Source organism: Podarcis gaigeae, assembly GCF_964106915.1.
Source record: "Podarcis gaigeae genome assembly, chromosome: 1".
NCBI lineage: Eukaryota > Metazoa > Chordata > Lepidosauria > Squamata > Lacertidae > Podarcis > Podarcis gaigeae.
The window spans coordinates 75,904,293-75,927,362 of NC_139678.1; the positions used below are offsets into that span (position 1 = coordinate 75,904,293).

Sequence of the window (23,070 nt, forward strand, 5' to 3'; positions counted from 1 at the left end):
AGGCTTCCTCATCGGCCCTCCAGATGTTTTGGCCTACAACTCCCATGATCCCTAGCTAGCAGGACCAGTGGTCAGGGATTATGGGAATTGTAGTCTCAAAGCATCTGGGACAGAGGTTGAGGAAGCCTGTTCTAACAGAATCTGGAGCTCAACCAAGTTTTTTTTCTCCCTCCCAGACTCTACCTCCTTGTTGAAGACTCAAGACTTCTTTAAAGAGTTAGTTCCCACAGCCTAGCAATCAATCAGTTTTCCATCAGCTGCTGCCTTGTGCATTGCCTGCAATGATGAGCAGGTACTGACAATCATGAAACACCTAGTGTAAAGGAGACAGCTCCTCCTCTCCCAAGTGCTGCTGACTGAGGGTCCTAGTTTAGAGGTCTCTGATGGATGGGCTTAGTGTATGGGACTGGGTCTGGGTTCAGCACTTCTGCAGCTTGCGTCACTGGTCATCCTGATACAGTCTGTTCCTCTCTGTGCTAGAGTATTGGCTGCTACTCAGGAATGAAGTCGTGACAAATATAGTCACTTCCCATGTCATTTGTGTGAGCCACAAGGTTTCTGTATCCAAATATTGCCTGTGCAGCTTGGTATCCAAACATGCTATTATAGTAACATATGAATCAGGATATAGTAGTGGACTTTTCGTGCACCATGGGCGGGGGGGGGTTCCACTATTTCCCCCCCTTTCAATTGATAAAGATGGGTCATCAGCTATAATGTAGTTTTGCTAGAAGGCTTCGAGAAAAGTTTCCTGGATGAACACAAGGATTACGCTTTCTGGATCCATCAGTAACAGTTCATGTGATATGGCGGAACTGTGGATTCACCCTCCCAAAACTATGATCACTGCAGATTTCTTAGATGGGCCTGGGTAAGACAGATGGCCGTGAAGTCAGGGTATACAGGCACATCTGTAGGACTTCTGGACTGGCTCCACAGGTGCATGTGCACAGTCATGATCTTGCTGCTGCAACAGCTGGGAGAGAAGCTCTGCAGCTCTGTCCCAACACATGGGGGTTATTGTTTTGTTTGTCATTATGTTATGTATTTTTGTGTTTCTATATTGCAAACCACAGATGAAGGGCAGTATATAAATTTAATAAATCATCATTATTATCATCTAGTTTTCTAGTGCCTCTTATTTGTTGTTGGTGTTGTTTGGGAAGGGAAGGTATTTTGTCTTGGTTTCCCCTATAACATGTTTATTTGTTTGCTTGTCTGGAACATTTATATCCTGCCTACTAGATGAAGTTCTCTAGGCCAGTGTTTCCCAACCTTGTGCCTCCAGCTGTTTTTGAACTACAACTCCCATCATCCCTGACTAGCAAGACCAGTGGCAAGGGATGATGGGAATTGTAGTCCAAAAACAGCTGGAGGCACAAGGTTGGGAAACACTGCTCTAGGCAATGTACAATATATTTAAAATATAATAAAAATACAGGAATTACATGGGCAGGGCAGTGTTACATGATGTGCATTGCATGGATAACCAGCTTATTGTACCACATTATATGCATATCCTATACCTAACTCATTCTTTATTTTGAAAGGTGTTCTGGCATGGAGCATCTTGTTAACTTCTGCTGTAATCTGGTCAATGGGAGATAATAGTTTTGTGTATAAATAATGCCTAAGGTTGAAATCCTATACCAATTTACCTTGCAGTAAGACCCAGTGAACTCGTTAGAACTTAATTCTGAATAGGCATGTACAGGATTACACTGTAATTCATCTTTATTGCCCTTTAAAACAAATTAATCTAGCATCCATCTTCCAGACAAGGGCAGATGTGCATATTAATAGAATGTATAGAGTGCATTTGTGTTAAGGATAATAATTTCACCTCTTTCCAACAACTAGGTGTTAATGTTACACACCACTAGCAGATCATGTCTGAGTTGAAAGGAGCAGGCTTTTAGTAGTTCTCTTCTCAACAATCAAAAATGGGTAGCAGTCAGTTGACATGTAGATTTTCTGTGGCTATAAATGAGGCCTTTGAACTCAGAACTTAGAGGGTTAACTGGGCATTCTGATTACTGAAGAACATATAGTTAATGCCAAACTATGTAGTGTAGCTGAAACTGCCTTCAGCAAATTTTCCTTCTTTCTATCTTCCTCTGCACACTGTCCAGATATTGTTGCAAAGCTGATCTCATTTGGTCTTTGCTTTTGCTCAATTTTAAATGATGCTTCTTTCTTTACTCTACCTATTATGATGGTATACCTTCTTGCTACTGATCCATCAATGGCATTTGAAGGGCTGCAACCCAGCACTAAGCTGACAGCATTCAACACTGATGACTGAAAACATTGCCATTTCTCACAGGATGACAATGAGAATGAGAAGCTGGTCCCCACAATGGATCAGTGGCTTTCAACAGTTCAGCCTGAAAAGCTGTCTTGTACTTTTGTTCTAACAAGATATTTTGATTGACTAACTCATTTTGGTCCAGTAACTGGCAAGTCTTCAAAGCTATATTTACATATATATATTTGTTGGCAAACCCATGGGGATAAGCAACATCAACCACCAGTGACCACACTCTGTTAACAGGAACATGATTAAAAACGGCTTAAGAAAAGGCTGAAACAAATAGTTTCCACCAAATTATATTTTTATTTCCCTGGAAAGTTTCTTACAAGGTCACTGAACATTCCCAATATTATCTGATATTTCATGAACTCAGCACTTGTTCAAAACATTGTTTTCCAACTGTTGCAAAATTAGCTCTCTGTTCTATTTTATGCCCTACTCAGCTTTTATGCAGCCTTGGTTTTATAAGCCTTTCTCCAAAAAGTTCTTAACTGGTGTTTCATTTCTGAAGTGTGCTTTCAACAGTTCATTGTCCAATATAATAGCAATGGAACCAGTGCAGTAATTCTACAACTCATTATTGATAAGTTGATACATGGGGCAAGCAACATTTAAAATTTTGTTTTTTGCCAGATCAATAACTTTTAGCAGCCTTTGTTTCAAAGCATATAAAATTGACTGGATACAACTTTAGGTTTGCCAAATGCTCAGATCCATCAAATATATGGAGTTGAATTTGCCTTTTAAAAAATGTGGTTCCTGTGAAATGTTTGACCATGTGAAATGTTGACTATTGCCTGTGAAACCTCAGGCTGCTTTACATGCTTAATCTTTCAGGAGCCACAGAAACTCTTTGCCAGTTTTGCTGCCACTCTTCTAGCACTTATGCCATGGTTAGTCAACACAACCCCCTGCAGCTGTTGTGGGGCTACAGTTCCAATCAGCCCAATGCAGCAGGATGAGTATTGAGCTGCTTGACAGTGGAGCAGACTCCCTCAAGAGGTTGTGGGTTCTCCTTCATTGGAGGTTTTAAAGCAGAGGTTGGATGGTCATCTGTCATTGATGCCAACTTTAGGTGAGATTCCTGCACTGTAGGGGATTGGACTAGATGACTCTCAGGGTCCCTTCCAGCTCTGCAATTCTGAGATTCTTTGAGAGCCCTGTTAGTGGAAGGGCTGTTTGAAATTCACAAGCACCTCTGAGCTTGCTTGTTGTTGTTGTTTATTTGTTTAGTCGTGTCCGACTCTTCATGACCCCATGGACCAGAGCACGCCAGGCACTCCTGTCTTCCACTGCCTCTCGCAGTTTGGTCAAACTCATGCTGGTAGCTTCGAGAACACTGTCCAACCTTCTCGTCCTCTGTTGTGCCCTTCTCCTTGTGCCCTCAATCTTTCCCAGAGCTTCCTTAGGCTATACGATTTCCTCTTTTATCTGTGATGCTGGTGCAAGACGTTCTCTGAAATCTCACTAATCCACATCACACAGTGGTTCTTGGCTAGTAGGCTGATGTACTGTAAGCTAAACAAAACACTGTGAGCTAAACAAAACAGAATTGTTTCCTTTCTTTTCATCCTTTGCATTTGTCAGGTCTAGTGCTGAAAATAGAAAGCAATTTAAATATGCTCACAAGCAGACCAATATGTTTTTTAAAAAACTAAGTTATAGCCTGGTACAGCTGTAACAGAGGCTATTTAATATTTGGTGGACAGTTTGATGTTTGAGCTGTAGGTGGTGGTGTTGCTTTACTGGAACTCAAGTTCAATGCAAATGCACTCAGAGGGACAGAACAAGTGAAGAAAATAAAAAAAATAAACAACTTTCCATTTGCAGAAGACTTGTGCTTTCTCAAGCACATAGCATGTTCCTTTAGGGCTTTGCCAGTCTGCCATGCCCTGGTAATTGAAAATAAACCATAGAACAGGCCAAACCTTCACATTTCCGTGGTATTGGTTTTTTTAAAAAAGAGAGACATTTGCTTCTTAGTTGATATTTAAGGCAACCGCCAATGAATGCTCTTTTGACCATGGTGCTAAATATTTTAGAAATTAAGATCCCATCGTATTAAATGTGAGTCTCTCTTGTCCTGTAATGCTGTTGTGTTTTAGGCTGAAGAAAGACAGTAGTTTTCTGGTTTTTGTTTTGTTTTTCTGGAAGAGTTGAAGATGCTATGAAAGCACCATGATTTTCTGTGTTATATGTATTGGTACTATTATCATACTATGCCCCCATTTATGTATAAAAGATTGGCTTGGACCATTAATTTAACAAAGAGACTGGTTTGTCTACTTCAGCAGTTCCTTTCACTACAAAATCCCATCTTACAGATATAAAACAACGGGCTTATGGGGGACCCCAAAATGCCAACCCCCCATCATAGATCTCTAGAATGGGTTTACAAAGAGGGTATTCACTAGAGTTGCATCTTGGCTGAAGGATCTTGACATCATGGTGGGCTGTAGAAATTTTTATGTTTCTTTTGTAGGTCTAATTCATTTGTAGAAAATACAGTTCTATAATGTGTATAACATTGGCTGGGTTGAATTGTGAGCTAGTTTGCAATAGGTTCAGAGCATTATCTGTGCTGTGAGAGACTTTGGGCAAGCCAAGAGAATTAGGAAGTTCTGTGTGTGTCTACCTTTGCCTGGAATACTGAAAGTTACATACCACTGCTGTATTTAGCCAACTACGGAGGAAAAACTAATACTCTGATATAATTGTCCAGAGTCAAAGAGATACAAACAGCAAATTCATTCAGGCTACAAAATACCACTTTAATTTTCACATGTTATGAACAGGCAACATGTACAAAGTATCTTGATGGAAAAATGAATCTAACTGTACTGTGGTTGATTTTACCCATGAATACACTGAAAAGAATTGATATATGATGGAACTGTGGCAAAAGCAATTGGGCATAAAATAAGCAACGTTCTGTATACTCAACTGATTGATAATGGTTTATATCAAAACCTAATAATGTTTATACTCATGTGAAATGCAGCTTAATATTCCATGCATTTTAGTACAACCATCACTGTATTTACTTGTTTAATGAAATAAGGAGCTTAAGACTTTCTTCTTTCTCCTTTCTCAGGGAAAACTCAGTGGAGTGGAAGAAAAATGCACTCATACCATGTAATGGAATCACTTATTTATGATTTCAATTAATTTTTCATTATATGTTTCAAATTAGAAGTATATCCAACACCAGATATTACATTAAAAGATATCTGTACAAGAAAAAAGATGAAAAAGTGAATCCCAGTTTAGATATAAGCACTAGAGCTGAATTTGTAAGTTCTGTTTCGGTTTGCTCTATTGTCAACAATACCTCTATTTCTCTATTGCATTTTTAAACTGCCCCTTGCTGTTACACTTATTTTTTGTCCAAGTCCAGGACATTAGAAAGAAGCATACAAAAGCTAGTTTTTAAGGCTCCTCATAAGCAGCACAGGGAATGATGTGACTCCTAAGTTTATCTGTTGAAGGTCAAGGACATTCTCCAACAAACTAAGCTTAGACAAATGCCAGTGTATATGCTCCCTGTAGCACATATGCCCGTACGGGCCAGTCGTGACCAACTCTGGGGTTGCGCGCCCATTTTGCTTAAGAGGCCGGGGGCAGCACTGTCCAAAGACACGTCCGGGTCACATGGCCAGCGTGACGAAGCTGCTCTGGTGAGCCTGCACCAGCACAGCACACAGAAACGCCGTTTACCTTCCCACTATAAAGCGGTCCCTATTTATCTACTTGCACTTTGACATGCTTTCGAACTGCTAGGTGGGCAGGAGCAGGGACCGAACAACGGGAGCTCACCCCGCTGTGGGGATTTGAACCGCCGACCATGCGATCGGCAAGTCCTAGGTGCTGAGGTTTTACCCACAGCGCCACCCACGTCCCAAATGTGAGATAGCATGGAGCTATGCAGTAGAATAAATTAGAAATATTAACTTGAACAAATCTACCTTTCCATTTCCCCCCATCTCCCCTCCCCTACCTTGCTCTTCTTTGGTATGTGCACTGTGGCTTTGGCTGTGCACTGTGTCTGGGCTTTTCTGGACAACATGTTTCTTCAGCATTCATCCTGATTTGCTTGCAAAAAGCTTACACAGTGGTTAGACTATGTCCAATCTTTACTGGACATTTGTTCCAACTTGCTTACAGGGCAGCTACATGACAGTGAGATTCATCCCCAAGTCATCCTGATTTGCTTGCAGTGTGCTTTATACATCTTCTCCTTATTCATTCCTTCCGCTCACACTTTTCAATGCCTTGCCCTCCTGCAAAATACTAAGAGCCCTGAGGCACCCTCTATCTACATAAAGACAGGTATCAGCTGTGATCCAATAGCCAGCTATGTTGAGCACAGGCAGGGTTATGCCAATGCCAGCTATGGCACTGTACAGTTTGTATTTGAATTTCACAGCTCTCCATAGCAGACAAGGGGACCTGGTTTCACAAGTGTTTCACTGCATCAGGATCACTGTATTGATACAGTAGGTGTACCCAGGGGTTGGCAAAACCAGCCCCCATTGGGGGTGCAGGCCTGGGAGGGATGGGCATGTGCATAAAAAATCTCCCCAGAAACCTGTCTCCAGTTACTTGTGTAAGGTTGCAAGTTTAGACAAGAGCTGGGAGCTGAGCAATAGGAGAAATGGCAAGGTGGCATAAAGGTAAACCATTGGAGACTATGGAGTGTATGACATATATGTGTGTTGCGACATGACGCTGTTGTCGTGGCGAGATCAAACACCTGACAAGGTTCCTGTCCTTCTGCACTGTGGCAGAAAGGCGTCTGATTTTGTTCGCCCTTCCTCCTGGCCTTGCTCACACTCCATACACTTCATGTATATGGGTTGTATAAAATATAGTAATTTCTAATGTGGCTACCGCAGCAAAGTGATTATTTTTCGGGGGTGGGGTGTGTGCTGAGAAAACAAAGGATCCCAGGTATGCTTCTAGTTGTATTATGCTTGGTACTGAGAACCTTCTCTCATTTGGAGGTCAATATGGCAGTGTTAATATGTTGGGGCAGGCTTGCTTACAATAGCATACTAAACACAAATGAATAGGGTGGCAACCAATGTTCATCATAGTCACAGTAGATCCATTTAAGTCAAATAATTTAAGCGCAAGGGAGGTCCACTCCTGGACTAACATGATATTTAAAGATATCAGAATAACAAAAAATATTTCAGTACATCAGACGTGAAGTGTTTCATTGGCTTGAGAAAACTCAGGAGTGCGAAGGCCAGCCTGCTGAAGTCATTTGTCATCAGTGGGGCCAAAGATTTGTAGAGATGACAAGAGATCCATCTCTCTAACTTGCAATTAAGTCGGGCAGGGGAGAGTGATTGATTTTAAGAGCTGACCTTAATTTTTTGTTTAAAACGAAATCAGCCCCATGGCAAAAAGCAAATGAACTGCATTTTCAGTTTAATTAAAATGCTGACATTACAATGTAAATAATTGTGTTTTATTAATCATTTGCCTTCAAGCTTGTGACAGCAGCAATACTAAAGACAATTAAGTTGCTGGTGCTGAGTGCAATGCCTTAATAATTATGTGGCCAAAAAAAACCTTAGGAAAATCTACATAGCAATTAGTCTGTCTGTCTGAGCTTTTTAGGACTAAAAACAAAAGGTGCAACTTTAAGCTAAAGTTATGCTCTAGAATAGACAAGGATACACTAGGTAAGCTAAACTACAGCACACAATTTGTGTGAATTCCATGATTAAATCAAATGATACACTGAAAAGTAATGCAGAGAGAGGCCCTTCCATGTAATTAAGAAAGATATCTTTATTTAGACAAATAAGAGTAAAGGCTTGGTAGCAGGCAACAGACTGCAGGAGTCAAGATTCAGGAGTTCTGGCATCAGGCAAGTTACCGGTATTTGGAACTGGAGAGAAGCAACAATGGGAACTGCAGTTTTCAAAACAGAGGAGGCTGAAGAAGTAGCTATGGTACAGGTCTGAACCATGCCCAGAAAAATTATGTGTTTTGACACATTATCAACACTGATAATTGTACTAATAATCCCATTTAGTGATGCTCCATAAATGGAGTAGCAGCTGTCTTCAGATGGCTTATGATTAATTAAAGTCCAGCGCATTTGAGGAAACCTTGGTATATTGGTTCCTTTTTTGCTGCAGTCCACAAGCCAGCAGAACACAATGAAGATGAAAATCTAGAAAAATGCTAGGGGCGTTAGCATTTTATTCGAGTCTTGTGCTATAAGAAAAGTAGCAGGTATTTAACTGACATATAGCTGAACAAATGAATTCAGAGTTTATATATTTACGTCTGCAAGACCATGTTGTCAAAATAATTGTACTGGATCCCCCTGCCTCCTGGATGCTTTGCTTTCATTTGTACAGGAATCACAATTCAAAATAGTGACATTTTCCGCTGCCATCAAAATGTCAAAGCTTGGAAACATTCATTGTACAGGTAACATTCATTGTACAGGTAGGAAAAGGAAGTAGTGGGTTGGATTCAAAGGTGCTGTTCTGGATGTGGGAGGAATCTCTTGCTCACAGAAGGGCTACTTCGCACCTTGTGGTACAGCTTTGCATGAGGAAAAAATGGGGGGGGGGGGAATCCTGCTGTTCCACCTGTGGAAGTGTTTGTACAGTTAGAAGCATGATAACTGCTAAAGGATCTGCCCATTATTTCACTAGCATTTGCACAATTGTTTGCGTCACAGTTTTAACAGAGGATGCTAATATTCGGGGCACAGAAAATCTACCTGCCAAATTACAGGTTGCCCTGGGTTATATGGATACTGAAAGTTCGGACGGTGCTTGTTGTAGATAGGCCCAGGAATTAGTTGCTTAACATGAGGAATTAATTCCATTCTTAACAGTTCAACTAAAGCTAGAATAAAGGAGGTCAAGCTGATCAGCCAATGATTATGAGATGAGGCTCTCTTGAAGCACTGGCTAAGTCAAAACCAAGAAAAGAAAGGCTTTTGAAATGACTGGCTCCTAATGCATCTGAGGTGAGCTCTACTCATCGTCGACTTAAGCTGAAGTGCTTGGATTTAATCTTGTGAACTACTGTTTGGAGAGAACAGATTTCCAGCAACAAATAATCATTTACAGTGCTACATTAGTACTTTAGTACTGTCCTACGTGATGTAGCCAAACTGCATATTAGTAGAGAATTAGGGCAGGGTTATTGAAGCCGCCCCCCCCGAAAAACCCCCATGAAAAATGCTGGTTTTGTTTTGGGCCAATGTTCAATACAAATGTATAAGCAATGGAATCTGCCCCTGAGGGTACTTTGCAAGTGCAAAGGCCCATTCAACAACCAGGCAATTGCCTTCACAGGCAAAACTACCCTGGCTCATTACTCTCCAGCTTCACTGGGCAGGAGAATGGGTTTCTTGCCCCATTGCATCCAAGTAGTGACTCCAGAACCTCAGTCATGAATGGGAACTCAGTGAAACAGCCATCAAACTCATTCCATTAAATAGGCTGAAATTGGAGTTTTGCAACCATCGTCCTGCATTGCTGCACACCCGCTTAAAATAGGACAATGCATACATACTGCAAAAATTCTAGGAACAGAGCTGGACTAGAAACTGCTGCCAGAAGTTTTTTTAAAAAAACTCACTTTAAAGCCCAGGTCCTTCCACATCATAGATCTGAATGCTTATAAGGTTCCTTGCACACATAACTGTTACCAGAAGCAGACCTACTAGGGCTCCAGGAAGCAACAGAGCCCAGGTATTAGAAGTCCTCCACAGCAGCCACCCTATTGTTGGAGCAACACCTCTCTCACCAAACCCCTTGCTTTAACTCTTACTACCTGGCTGAAGAGCTCCCCTGTTGGTTCAATACTTCTGCCTTGTCTTCCTGTCTCTCTGCCCTACTAACTGCCTCAGAGAGTCTTTGGCCTGGCTCAGATGTTCTGCAGCTTGTAACCATAGTTTCCTAATCTACATGCAATGGGACACAATGGTTAGTTGAACTCTTCCTGGCTTACCACTACATAGTAAAAAAGGAAGAGGAAGCATGCGCAGACACAAGCATTGTTCATATCTTAGCTTAATAAACTGAAATATGAATGTCTGGCCATTGTCTAAATCAGGCTTCCTCAACCTCAGCCCTCCAGATGTTTTGAGACTACCATTCCCATCATCCTTGACCACTGGTCCTGCTAGCTAGGAATCATGGGAGTTGTAGGCCAAAAACATCTGGAGGGCTGAGGTTGAGGAAGCCTGGTCTAAATGGCTAGGAACAGCAAAATGAGATGAAATCAAAGCTGTTAATTTGTGGAACTTTTGGGGGATAGATGGTTGCCCTAATCCAGCTTGGTTCAGGCAACAATCAGATGCTGGGAGGGAAGGCATTGTTTGAATGAACCCCACCCCCCAATGACCTGCCCCATCAAGCTGCTGTGGTATTCATGCACATAACCCACCTGTGTGGAATGACTGCAATATGAAGCGGTAGCTCTGGCATGATGTTTTTCTCCCTCTGAATCTCCTACTCACTTCCTGTGCAAAGGAGGCAGCACAGAGAATTAAGGGTCTACGATAGGTTGAGTGGAGACATATAGAAGCTATTATTAGCATTAGCAGTTTGAACAGTCAAATTGATGAGATGCTTGAGGAAGATGTTGGTAAATTAAACGCAATTAGCAACATTCTAAAACCATTCTATCACTGATTTTTTAAAGGACATGTTTATTGCAAGGATGACCAAATGGAGCTAGAACTCAGAATGCTGTGCTGAATACCAATCCACCAAGAGAAAATGTATCTATTACATATTCGTAGCAGGTTTGTGAAAAAGCAGATTATGCTACTGGGCAAAAAAAAGTGGGGGGGGGGTAGATAAAACTGAGTGTAAATCAGAGCAAGATGAGGGGAGCTGAAACAGAACCTTTTAATTGCTTTCTGATAGCCTGGGTCAAATGCTGAATGTGATTTTTTAAAAAGCTAACACAGAGAAATACAAGATCTTCTGTTTGATACTCCCTCCTGCTGCTCTTTGAATGGATGTGGAGAAGCTTTGAATCTAATTTTTTTAAAGAGAGGGAGAGATTTCTTAGGGTTACCTGCTTTTTCCTTTTTTCCTTTTTTGAAGATTCAAACATTACTTCTGAAAAATGCTTCTCAATTGTAAAGCATAAGCATTCCTTTAGAACATACAACAAACACACAATCAGCGGCAATCACCCAATCCCAAATTACATCTAAGATTCTTGGACTGATTAACACAGAGAGTTTATTATTATTATCATTATCATCATGATTATTATTTTGATTATCAGTCCAATGCAAAAGGAGCATGAAATTAACTGAAGGACAGATCCAGGTCTAGTTTATCAGTTGGATGTTCCATTTGTGTGAAACAGCCATGGGGATGATACAGTGGTGGTGCCTTGATTCTCAAACTTAATCCGTTCTGGAAGTCCATTCCAAAACCAAAGCATTCCAAAACCAAGGTGCACTTTCCCACAGAAATTAATGTAAAATGGATTAATCTGTTCCAGACTTTTAAAACAACCCCTAAAACAGCAATTAACATGAATTGTACTATCTAATGAGACCACTGATCCATAAAATGAAAGCAATAAACAATGTACTGCAGTCACACAATCAATTAGTAGCTGAACTGGGTTCCGCACAGTCACAAAAAAACAACAAAAAAGAGCCACAAAAATGCAAAATAAATAGCAAAAACAGACAGACCTCAGCATAACACTCAAAAGGGAAGTGTGGCACTCAAATTGGAAGCGTAACACTCAAAACGGAGCATGTTCAGCTTCCGAAAAAGGTTCGCAAACTGGAACACTTACTTCTGGGTTTGCAGTGTTTGGGTTCCAAGCTGAGTACCAAGGCATTTGAGAACCAAGGTACCACTGTACTTTAAAAAATAAAAAATAGAAAAAGAAGCCCTCAGATAGTCATTTGCTATGCATTTCCACGGTTCCTTTTACAACGACTAACTCCCACAAAGAAAGCAGGCTCCACAGTCACCTCTGTGTCTAACTCTACCAACTCAAGGGATTAATTTGGTTAAATGTGCTCATATTGTTTAGGGGAAGGAGCTGGGAGGCACAGCTAATGGCTTCTCTTCTTGGCAAGGAGCCCAAGGAGGTGCCAGGCTGGTGATTATTTTTTACCTTGCACTGGCAGTCCCTTGGAGAATGCATTTCCTTCCCAGTTTGGGACATTATTTTGAACAGTGCCCTTTTCCTCTAGCCTTTCAAGATGAAACTCCTTTTCCTTTTATTATGTTAACATACTATTTCTTCCTCCTCATCCTGGAACTTGCACCTCCCTTTCTCTACCTTCTGAAAGGGTGTTCAGGTAATGTGGTTCAGGAGCTTTCAATACACTGTGCCTAAGGGCCAGTGCACACACTCGCCTAACTGAATGGTGGAGGAGAGTGTGTGTTCTCGCATGCCGCCTCCTTCATGCACAGAAGAAAATGAGAGCTGCATAAGGCCATTGTACAATCTGCCTCCTACCATAGCTGTCAACTGTCCCTTATTTGGCAGGAAAGTCCCTTATTCCAGCGCTGTGTCCCGCTGCTGTCCCTTATTGATGCTGTCCCTTAAATTTCCCGGGTTTCAAAGGAAGCAGCTCCTCTCCCTCCCTCCCTGCTGGCCAGGGAGGAGGGAGGCTCCAGCTGTGTTACTTGGCTGCGTTGCTCACCCAATAAGGTGTCTAAAAACAACTGGGGGTGGAGCTTGCATGCCTTGTGTCGATCAAATCAGCCGCGTTGCCTGGGGACTCGCCTTTGCTCAGCGCTTCCCAGCAGAGAGGTGACGGTGGTTTTCCTTGCTGCATCCCCTTTGCCGGGTTGCTGCGCTGTGGGAATCACCTCTTGAGGCTTTGTTTGGCTGTTGGCTGGGTTTTCTGCCTTTGGCTCAGAGGAGCTCATACCTGTGTTCTGAAAATCCCTTATTTTGGCTGATGATCCCTTATTTTCGAGGCTGCTGGTCCCTTATTTTCAAATCTGTAAGTTGACAGCTATGCCCCCTACTCCTTTCTGAACTGGACCTATGGAGTTCCTGGGTATGGAGCATTCATACTCCACATTACTTATTCAGGTACTCTGGCAGCCATTTCTGGGCCAGGGAAAAGAATTTTTTGCACTTTTTATGATTATGTAAATCTTTTTTATCTTAGTGTATTTTAAATATACTGTAGGTTGCCTCATGAACTTTGCTTAGCAGGCAGAGTATAAATACTCCAAACTAACCAACTGCTGGAAATGGAAGTTGTCTCAGTAGGAGGAAGGCATTTTCAGGAGGCCCTTTTGCAAAGATGGAATGGCCGTCTGCCAGGGAGGCTGGCTCTGACACTGAGCTGAGGCTGGACTATAAGACCCTTCCAATTCTGTTTTTCCATTGGGCAGTCCAAGGTTTCCCCAAAATGAGGGCTACAGTTCTGCTTGTTTTGCACTGAGCCTATATCCCTATTTTCCAGGGACGTACCTGATTTCGAGAAGCCGTCCCAGTTTCTGATTTGATCCTGGAATGTCCCACTTTTCCTTAGGATGTCCCTATTTTCATTGGAGAAATGTTGAAGGGTATGAGCCTACACACTGGGGCATAATGAAAAAATTATGTCTTTGGGTCTAGGAAACTCTCTTACTGAAGCAGTTCATTAACATTAAATATTCATTTGGATAAAATAAAACCCCTATGCTAACTACTAATGGTAGTAATAGGGTCTTTGTATAAGTCAGATTTCTACCCTTCTTGTTAGAAATAATCTCTTCTTGCTGTCACCTCAGCCACCTCAAATGTTAGCATAGATAAAATGGTATTGTATATTAAATATTGGGTCTTGGGTCTTAAATATTGAGTCTGTTTCTCAATATTTATGTGAACAAGTCAGGGTTTATCCACATTTGAACATTATTTAGCTGTTAATTAATTTTCCTCCCATGTGAATTAGACCAGAGTAGACCATACCCAGATAAATTTGAATTTGTATATAAGAAGCAACTTTGGTCTTTCCTGTTCATGTCAGTAGGTGCTCCCTTTTCATGTTTGTCCCCGCCTCCTAATTTGCCTATGAAGTACTTACAGGGCCTGTGTGCAGATAGCTATGCTTTTTTTAAAAAAAAAAACCACCCAAGAACTGTGCAAAAGCAAACAGGCAATTGTAATTTTTGTTGTGCAGTTTTCTGTGCAAATCTGAGGGATCGAAAGAAAGAAAAAACTTCATCTTCCACAGCACACGGTAAATAGTTATGAGCAACAAATGGAAAAGAATTGGAAACATTGAAGTGACCCCAGGTGCAGCAGAACCCGGTTTCCCCCAGTTTATCAGATTATTCCTGTAGTGGGTAAACCCGAATTTACAGGAGAGAAACAACAAGGCTGGTGTTGTTTGAAGGTAAAATCATATGGACTATGCAAATTATATGGGAACACAAACAGCTATAAACACACAGTCAATTCCAGTGTGGACAAGCCCTCACTGAGTTCAACACGTGTTGTTGGAAAAGCATAATACAAATATTAACCCAAATCAAATATTAAATCAAATTGTTGGTAATAAGGTGAAATATAGGCATTTATAATTAATATTGCTTTTTGGTTTCTATTTGAATTACAAATTGCTCAAGGCAAAACCTGCTTTAACCTTCATGTGTGAAAACACTTTTACATTGCTACTGGAAGACTCTACAGCTTGCTTCAGAAGTGAAATCAGAAATCCCAGGAGCCTCTACCAGCCTTTCTCAACCTGTGGGCCCCAGATGTTGTTGAACTACAACTCCCATCACCCCTAGCTAGCAAGGCCAGAGCTCAGGGATGATGGGAGTTGTAGTCCAACAACATCTGGGGACCCACAGGTTGAGAACCGCTGCGTGACAAAAACAAATAGAGACTCATGACCTCAGCATTGCTTTCTTTCTGCTTTTCCCTCAGAGTGCTGTTGGGATGATAGGGGCTCTTCAGGAGGCATTTATTCAGGGCAGGTTTTTGAAACCGGTCAGAATTGGCTTTATTTGATGCACCCGATGTGCCTACAGGGAATTAATTTGCAGCACAGGGCTTTGTAATTTCATGCTAGAACAGCATAAAATGGAGGAAGAACAACTCATCCAGAAGGAAGAGATTATGTAACAAAAGCAAAGAAGAATCTGTAGTGACATTAAAGATCCTTTGGAATAATCTTCTTGCTAGTTCTGTAATTCTGTATACCCCTCTAATTGGTTTTAAACAAGAAGCTGATAAAAAGAAGAAAATAACCCAGAATTAATTGGCTTCAGTTCCCTAAATTTATTTGGACAATAAATATACTGTATTTCAACTGAAGAAACGTATTACATCTTGTACAAATTTATTATGATTAGACTCCACACATACACACCCATAGCGTTTCTGGCTTTCTCTTTAAGCACATTACAACTCTGATAAGTGGTTGCTCTTGTGGTCTATACACGACCAAGAAGTCTTTGCTGCTACTGAAGGCAAATTGTGTTTTTGAATGGAGACCTGCAACCCAACAAGTGGCACCTGTGTAATACACATTTTGAAACACCAGCCTGCCACATTTGCATTTTACATGTTCGGGTTTACACTTAATTTAACTTTACACCTCACCTAAAAGAACAGCCCTGCTGGTTCAGACCAAAGGTTTATCCAACACCCATCATCCAGTATGTGAGAATGCTGTGAGGCCAACCAGATGCCCATGGGAACCCCACAAGCAGCACATGAGCTCAACACCACTCTCCTCCTCATGTTCCTCAGCAACTAGTTTTCAGAGGCATGTTGTCTGTGATACTGGAGATAATATATCATGTCTAGTCTCCCCAGATTGGTTTATCCTCCACGAATTTGTCTAATCCTCTTTCAGAGCTATTCAAGTTGGCAGGTGTAATCTTGTGGCAGCAAATCCTGTAGTTTAACAATGCTCTGTGTATAAAGGCACTTGGTATCAACTGTCCTGAATCTGCCAGCTTCGTTGGAGGACCACAATGTGGTACAAACACTGTGCCTACTGGGGACAGAGATAATAATAATAATAATTTATTCTTTATACCCCGCCCATCTGGCTGGGTTTCCCCAGCCACTCTGGGCAGCTTCCAACAGAATATTAAAATACAATAGTCTATTAAACATTAAAAGCTTCCCTAAACAGGGCTGCCTTCAGATGTCTTCTAAAAGTCTGATAGTTGTTTTTCTCTTTGACATCTGGTGGGAGGGAGTTCCACAGGGCGGGCACCACTACTGAGAAGGCCCTCTGCCTAGTTCCCTGTAACTTGGCTTCTCGCAGTGAGGGAACTGCCAGAAGGCCCTCGGCACTGGGGAAAGGACTGCATACCTTCAGAGGGAGGGACTTTATCCTCAAAATGATAGGCCAAACAACCAGAGCAGGTCTACCCTGTCTCCATAGGCCTGTTCCCACCAACACCATTATTATTATTATTATTATTATTATTATTATTATTATTACAATATATTTTTATTAAAGATTTCTTAGTTTACAAAAAGTATGTGCATTGTCTCTTTTTCAAGTTGTAGTTGTGTTTTCTATAAATCAGTTTCATTTTTTTGTGAGACATTAGTATTGCATGCAGTAATAGACTGGGAAGAAAAGAGGGGGAAAGAGGGGGGATGGTGAGTGGGGTGGGGTGAGGTGGTAATGCTTCTATTCTTCTACTTGGTGTATGTGTGGGGTTTTGTGTCAGTGTCACTTGCTGGACTATTATTTGAGGATGTAGCAGAGGCCATGAAGTAAGACTTCTTTGCTGCCTTTATTGCCACATGGTAGATGGGATTATGTGTTCTAACCAGTGCTTCATTGGCCTTAGAGTGAGAGTTACGCCACTGATCATAACATGGAGGCAATGCCTTATCAGGTGTCTAGAGAAGCCATGAAAGTGAAGACGATGCATGTGTGAAAAAGAAGCCCATCAGAGGTGCATGTTTGTTTGTAAATATGAACCTATCAGTAAATACTCAGGCTTCAACAACATGCTTACCAGTTGCAGACTGATAGTACATATTGCCACTTATGGCTAACCCCATATTTTCATACCGTTCCCTTTGCTATCTGCTTTGAGAGTTTCAAGTGAATGGTACTGTTGGTTAATCATTATGACATCAGAGTGATGTGAAGGTATAAGTAGAGAAGAATTCTGAACAAATATCTTACTCTTCCCGCTGCCTTCACAATATTCCCTAAACAGGCACGCATAAGTTGATGAATGGGGAATTATCTAAGTCAGGGATATGAAGCCTGTCAAACAGCTGTAAAACGGCATTCTCCAAATAAGATGCGGTTAAAAGAAAGAAACATTGTTCAGGACCTGAACAGGAGTATAAAAGACAAATCGCAGTCCCTCAAGAAATGGGTGGAAGAACTGGATAGAGATGTGGAGGTGGTTATCAGCCTGATAAATGAGAAAGAGGAAAAGATTAAGAAATTAGAAAGTCGTAACAGGAGCTTGGCACACATCAATCGAAAACTAGGCACAAACAGGAATAATGCCATCAAGGTTTTTCAGCAAGATGATAAACCAGGACCTGCCTTACAGAGTAGAGAAAGCAACGAGCAGGCCAATGTAATTCAAGCCAGAAGAAAAGAGCCTCATTTATCTACGAAGAAGCCCGATTCTCATTTGGCAAGGACCAATTCTGATACAGAAACAACGATAAGAGACTCTGCGGAACAGTCTGAAAATATTAGGGGGGTACCTGTACAGTATCAAATTACTCCAAAGTTACCAGAGGGAAATGAGAGAATGAGTGCTGAAGACTTACTCATAAGGCCTAAACAAGCCAAATTGTCAGATTACCTCTCTGATCCTTTAAAGCTTTTGCATGCAGTTTTACTTTGCATTGGACTTTGCACAGTTTTCATACTATTATATACCTACTTCTTCAACAATAACTTCATAGTTAATAGCCTTCTCCTGCTGCTGAATGACCAAGACCTTGCAGAACTGATACAATTTTTTTCGCCATGCCTTACTTGGAAAAATAATGGCCTAATGCCATTTTAAGAATCACTCTTCTCAACCTTCTAGGAACACCTAAGATTTATTGCCACTTTAAAAAGCAATGTGTACTTTAAATTTATAATTTACTTGTATTAAAAAAAAACCCACTCTCCAAAAGTATGTCATCTGATTCTTTAACTATTTTGCTAACACGAATTAAGAATTTCAGCAAGGTTTGTTCTCCTGTACAGAAGACATCACTAAAGAAAGGCTGTAGCTCAGAAGTAGCTCAAGTGCTTTGTATACAAAAGGACCCAGGTTCAGTCCCCAGCTTATCAAGGTAGGTTGGGAAAAACTCCTGTCTAAAATCCTATACAGCTGCTGACAGTAAGTGTCAGTGATACTATGCCAGATGGAGCAATTACCAGACTCAACCTAAGGCAGCTTGCTATATGTTCCTATTTTCATATTATGTACCATGCCAATTTAGGTGTTTAATGCTGCAATCCTAAACCCACCATTTGCTAGAGATCAGGCCCCATTGAACACAGGGTAACTTACTTCCAAGTAAACATGGATAGGATTATAATGTTACAGTGCAGTACAGTAGTTGCATGTTTACTCAGAAGTAAATTCTGTTGCATCACTTGGGCTTATCCCTGACTAGTAAGTGTGTTTAGCGTTACAGCCTTACAATGTGATTTTGAGAACATTCCAAGACATCTTAAAATTGCATGTTGCTGATGATTAAGAATGCTAAGAAATAGAAGGAGGGTAGTTCTTTAATTCTTCCAGAGTTTATTTACCCAGGGAGGTAGAGGATGCCTGCTCATGCTACATTGGGTTTCACCCATCTTTTGCTTACATTAGCTGCTCCGGTCTTTACTTCGGGCCTACCCAGAAAAGTATGAGAAATAAAATGGCTCATATATATATATATATTCTAAATACACTTGCCAAAATTTACCAAATGAAGCCATCAAAGCCATGTTCAAAGGGGTTTCAGTGGGAGACCTCATTTGCTTTTGGAAGAGGCTACAAATACATTACTAATGTCTTTTCAAACCTCTATGCATACATTATTCAAAATCTTTACAATAATCCTGTAAAGTTGGTCAGTATTATCATCTGCCCACTGCAACTGGAAGACTGAAGCGTAGTGCCTTGCCTTGCACACACCCATGAGCTGACACCAGAGGTGAGCTCTGAACCAATAGTTTCCTATGTCACAGCTACTCAGAATTAGCCATTATGCCATGCTTCCGCTATCATGACTTATGTAGCAATTTCACCTCATGATACAGCAATTGTATGTTTGTTCTAAAAATCAATTTAGGAGTCAGGAAGCCGTGAGTCCAAAGTCTGGAATTAACCTATTCTCTTGGTTTGTAGGAGGTGGATCAACTTGCGAAAGCCTTAGATTTTCTTCTCTCTCATTTGTGCTGGAAGCTAGAGGAAGAAGGAAGAAAAGTCACAGAGTTTGCTTGGATTTGTGAATAAATGTTTTCACTGCGGACATTTGGCCCAGATGTTCCATATTTGCACTAGGCAAGCTAGGCAAATGTGTTTCGTAAGTGCTTTTAGAGCACATTGGCAGATTTAAAATCAACTGAAATAAACAGATAGCATTTTGCGACAGGCAAATAAAAATCCTAAAGATCAACATGGCAACTAGCCAAGTGGCAGCCAAGTTGAAGCTTCAGAATGGTATCTGACATTTATGTGTAAAGCAGATACACGAAGCCTGCCAGGCAGAGGCCTGTAGATAAACAGAAAACTGAATAAACAAGATACAGAAAATGAAAACTTTACCGTAGGGAAGGGACAAGACTGACACGCCATTGGTTTGCTTATATGAGGCAATGTAGCCTTGGAGTTTAGTAACAGTAAACAATAATAATAATAAATTAAAATCCTGCAACTTACGGTGGTTCCTTTCAGGCATATGGTCATGAGAAGATGGTCCTCCATGAAGTAAACAGAGAGAAGAATCATAAAAAAAATTAAAAATGCCCAGATTACAATGACCAGTGAAACTATGAAATTCATTGCCATAGGATGTTTCTGTTGGTGACTAGGATGTAAAAGAGGATTAGGTACACATGGGAAATGGTTCTTTTTGAAGCTTTAGGCTGCGGCAAACAGACATTGAAAGGCAATATACTGTTGAGACTGGGGAATGGCAATAGGCTATAGCTGAATTGTCATGACCTGCATGTAAAAACTTCCTTGTAACTTTTGGTTAGTCACTGTTGAGAGAGAGAATACCAAGCTAGATGGGCCATTGACCACAGACTGATGCTTATTTAGTTCTAACGCATGTTTTTCAGTTTGAGAACAATTCATAAGGATTCGAGAAAGTAAGCAGACAGATCATTTCAGACAACATGGAGTCATTTCTGGAATTTCTCCAAAAAGCATCATATGAATAAGCTAAGCGGGATCTGCATCCTTTTCTCAATGTCTCAAATAAATAGTGAATAGCATTTAAAATATGCAGAATGTTTTTACCCACAATCACAGGTTATTAGTATGCATGTCTGAATGCTGTTAATATAGAACAGAAATGGGAACGGCGAAGGTTTGCCTTTGGGTTTTATTTTGTATATTCTGTAGTCAGCATAAAAATGTAGATGTAGGTTATGCAAAAATCAGTCAAAGGGCTGCTTGTGGAAAAACTCATATACTTTCCTCTTTATTTTTTCATGCACCTGTGCATACTAAGGAAGGTTGGTGGAGTTTCAGGGGATTCTGATCAGCAGCAGGACCACAGGGGGAAGAGAGGGAGATTTGGTCTTTTACCCCACACATAGTCTCAAGCTGCTGTTTGCATCAGGAGCCCAAAGCCTCCATTGATCTCCCCATGCAAGTTATAGAACCTTCAGGGAGTAATTTTCATTAGAACAATGACAAGAGGGGAAAGGGTTGATCTCTCCCTCCTCTTGCAGCCCCATTGCAGCTTTGACTCCACTATAGCTGCTATTTACAGTTTTTAAAACAAACATTCGTATTAGTCCTATTTGCACAATTAACAACACATGTAGTCTGATCCTTACATTGCTGTGAATGCCTCAGTTCCTGTCATGCCTAGTACATGACAAAACAGCTGTAACGTCGATCAGCTTCATAAAGGACCACATCACAGTGTACAATCCAAGATGTGTTTTCATTTCCACAGCAGAAGTATGAAATACTGAAGCCAACAGTGAGATGGGGCCAAGATGATTATCAGAAGCTGAACCCCTTCAAAATGCCTGTGTCTGCCTGATTGCCCACACCTATGCAGAATCAGTCTCTTGACCATTCCTCCAGATCCAATGAAAATGTGCCTGTCCTGTCTTGCATGAGGCCAACATGCACTGAAGACCCAAGCCTACTATGAACCACAGACACACACACAACTGGGTTATCAAGCAGCAGTCCATTTTAAAAAAAACATTTCCCTCCTTTTCTCTGTGTGTGTGTGTACACACACACACACACACACACACACACACACACACACAGCCATCAAGCACTTCGTTTGCTCAGGTTCCTAAACAAGACATTTCACCCTGAAAAGGACAATCATCTAAAAATGGGGTGCTCTCCTCTAAACACTTGGTATGTTTTCCCCTAGCTTTCCTCATGTTAATTGCTCTATAGCTACAATATGGCAAAATGCCCTCTTACTGGAAAACAGCCAATAGGTATACAAAGGACAGCTTTGAACTTCAAGTAACATTAAGGTAACAATGCTCTGTTGAAATCAGTGTTACTGCTTTCAGTCACGCCAGTAGGGGGAAAAAGTGCCCCAGAAAACATCCCTTACCTGAAAATTTACACAAACATGTTACCATAGAGACACCCCCTCAAGCTTTGAGCTTCCTTTAAAACTAGTCACTGTTCTTCAAAAGTCTCCCCTCCCCCGCCACCATACCCCTGACAACCTGTCAGACCCAGGAGGAATAGCCCAGTGGTAAGCTGGAAATAGGAAAAAACCCTGGTACTTCAGACCAATTATGCTGTACTGTATCGTTTAAAACTAACTATTTTTCCAAGGGGAATTTTTGGACTGGGGTCTTTAAGACGACAGGGTTTTAAGGCTGACAAATGTGCTAGCGTGTCAATGTGGTAATGAAGTTAGTTCTGCACCGAGTGCAGCATGAAAAACAGAAAATTTCCTTGCAAGGTTTGTGATTAAACATCTAACAGAAAATAATGATTTGCTTGAAGGCACTCAAGCACCAAAAACAGTGAGGTGACGGGAGAGAGAGAGAAACAGGATATGGTAGGGGGTTGGGGTGGGTGGAACCTGCTGAATGTCACTATTGGGAGCTTCTATTATCTTAAAATCTCTTTAATATTCACTGTTAATTATAAAAACTAATAGCTATAAAATTGGAGTACCCAATGGGGGAATATATGACATTCAAGTGGCAGAACCTCCTCCCCAGCCCCAGCCCCCACTTCCATTCCTACTGTCTGACTTTCCACTTCACACATAAAATTGATAGGAGCTGATTTGCATGTCTATCCTGTTACTGCAGGGAGAGGAAAGGATTAGCTAAATTATAGGGGATAAACACAGTTTCACTGCATAAAAGCAAAGACTACTTGTAATGAACCAGAGTCAAAAGAATAATGATGTTGACTTTGCTTGAGAGAGAGAAATGTATTTTTTCACAGAGTTAATGAGAACAAGACGTTGGAATTACCCTCCATTTAAATTTCATCAATTCACCAAAAGGACAATTTCCAAAGGGTTTTGCTATTTATTTGGTGACTACCCTGCTCTGTCTCAAGGGCCCAGAGCTAGAATACTATTGCGCTTTTTGAGAGGTCAAG

The 23,070-nt window shown here is 41.0% G+C and overlaps 1 protein-coding gene and 1 long non-coding RNA gene across 6 annotated transcripts in view; one reads left to right on the forward strand and one right to left on the reverse strand.

Moving 5' to 3' along the window:
- Positions 1-8,091: 8,091 nt before the first annotated feature.
- The window catches only part of LOC310837332 (uncharacterized protein), a gene marked incomplete at its 5' end in the record, with an annotated part of 31,633 nt that continues 16,654 nt past the window's right edge, over positions 8,092-23,070 (reverse strand). For 3 of the 5 annotated variants that reach the window (XM_083723745.1, XM_083723744.1, XM_083723746.1), the window contains 3 exons: positions 15,548-16,298; positions 19,617-19,692; positions 20,170-20,208. In XM_083723745.1, the coding sequence (XP_083579871.1) occupies positions 16,157-16,298; positions 19,617-19,692; positions 20,170-20,208 (257 nt within the window). In that variant the 3' untranslated portion in view covers positions 15,548-16,156. Of the gene's footprint in view, positions 8,932-10,744; positions 10,855-15,547; positions 16,299-17,283; positions 19,693-20,169; positions 20,318-23,070 lie in introns of those variants that run through there. The other 2 variants (XR_014560502.1, XR_014560503.1) reach the window with 2 other exon arrangements.
- LOC310837382 lies at positions 18,454-19,759 on the forward strand. The gene is made up of 2 exons (XR_014560514.1): positions 18,454-18,583; positions 19,636-19,759. It is a non-coding gene; the product is annotated as an uncharacterized lncRNA (long non-coding RNA).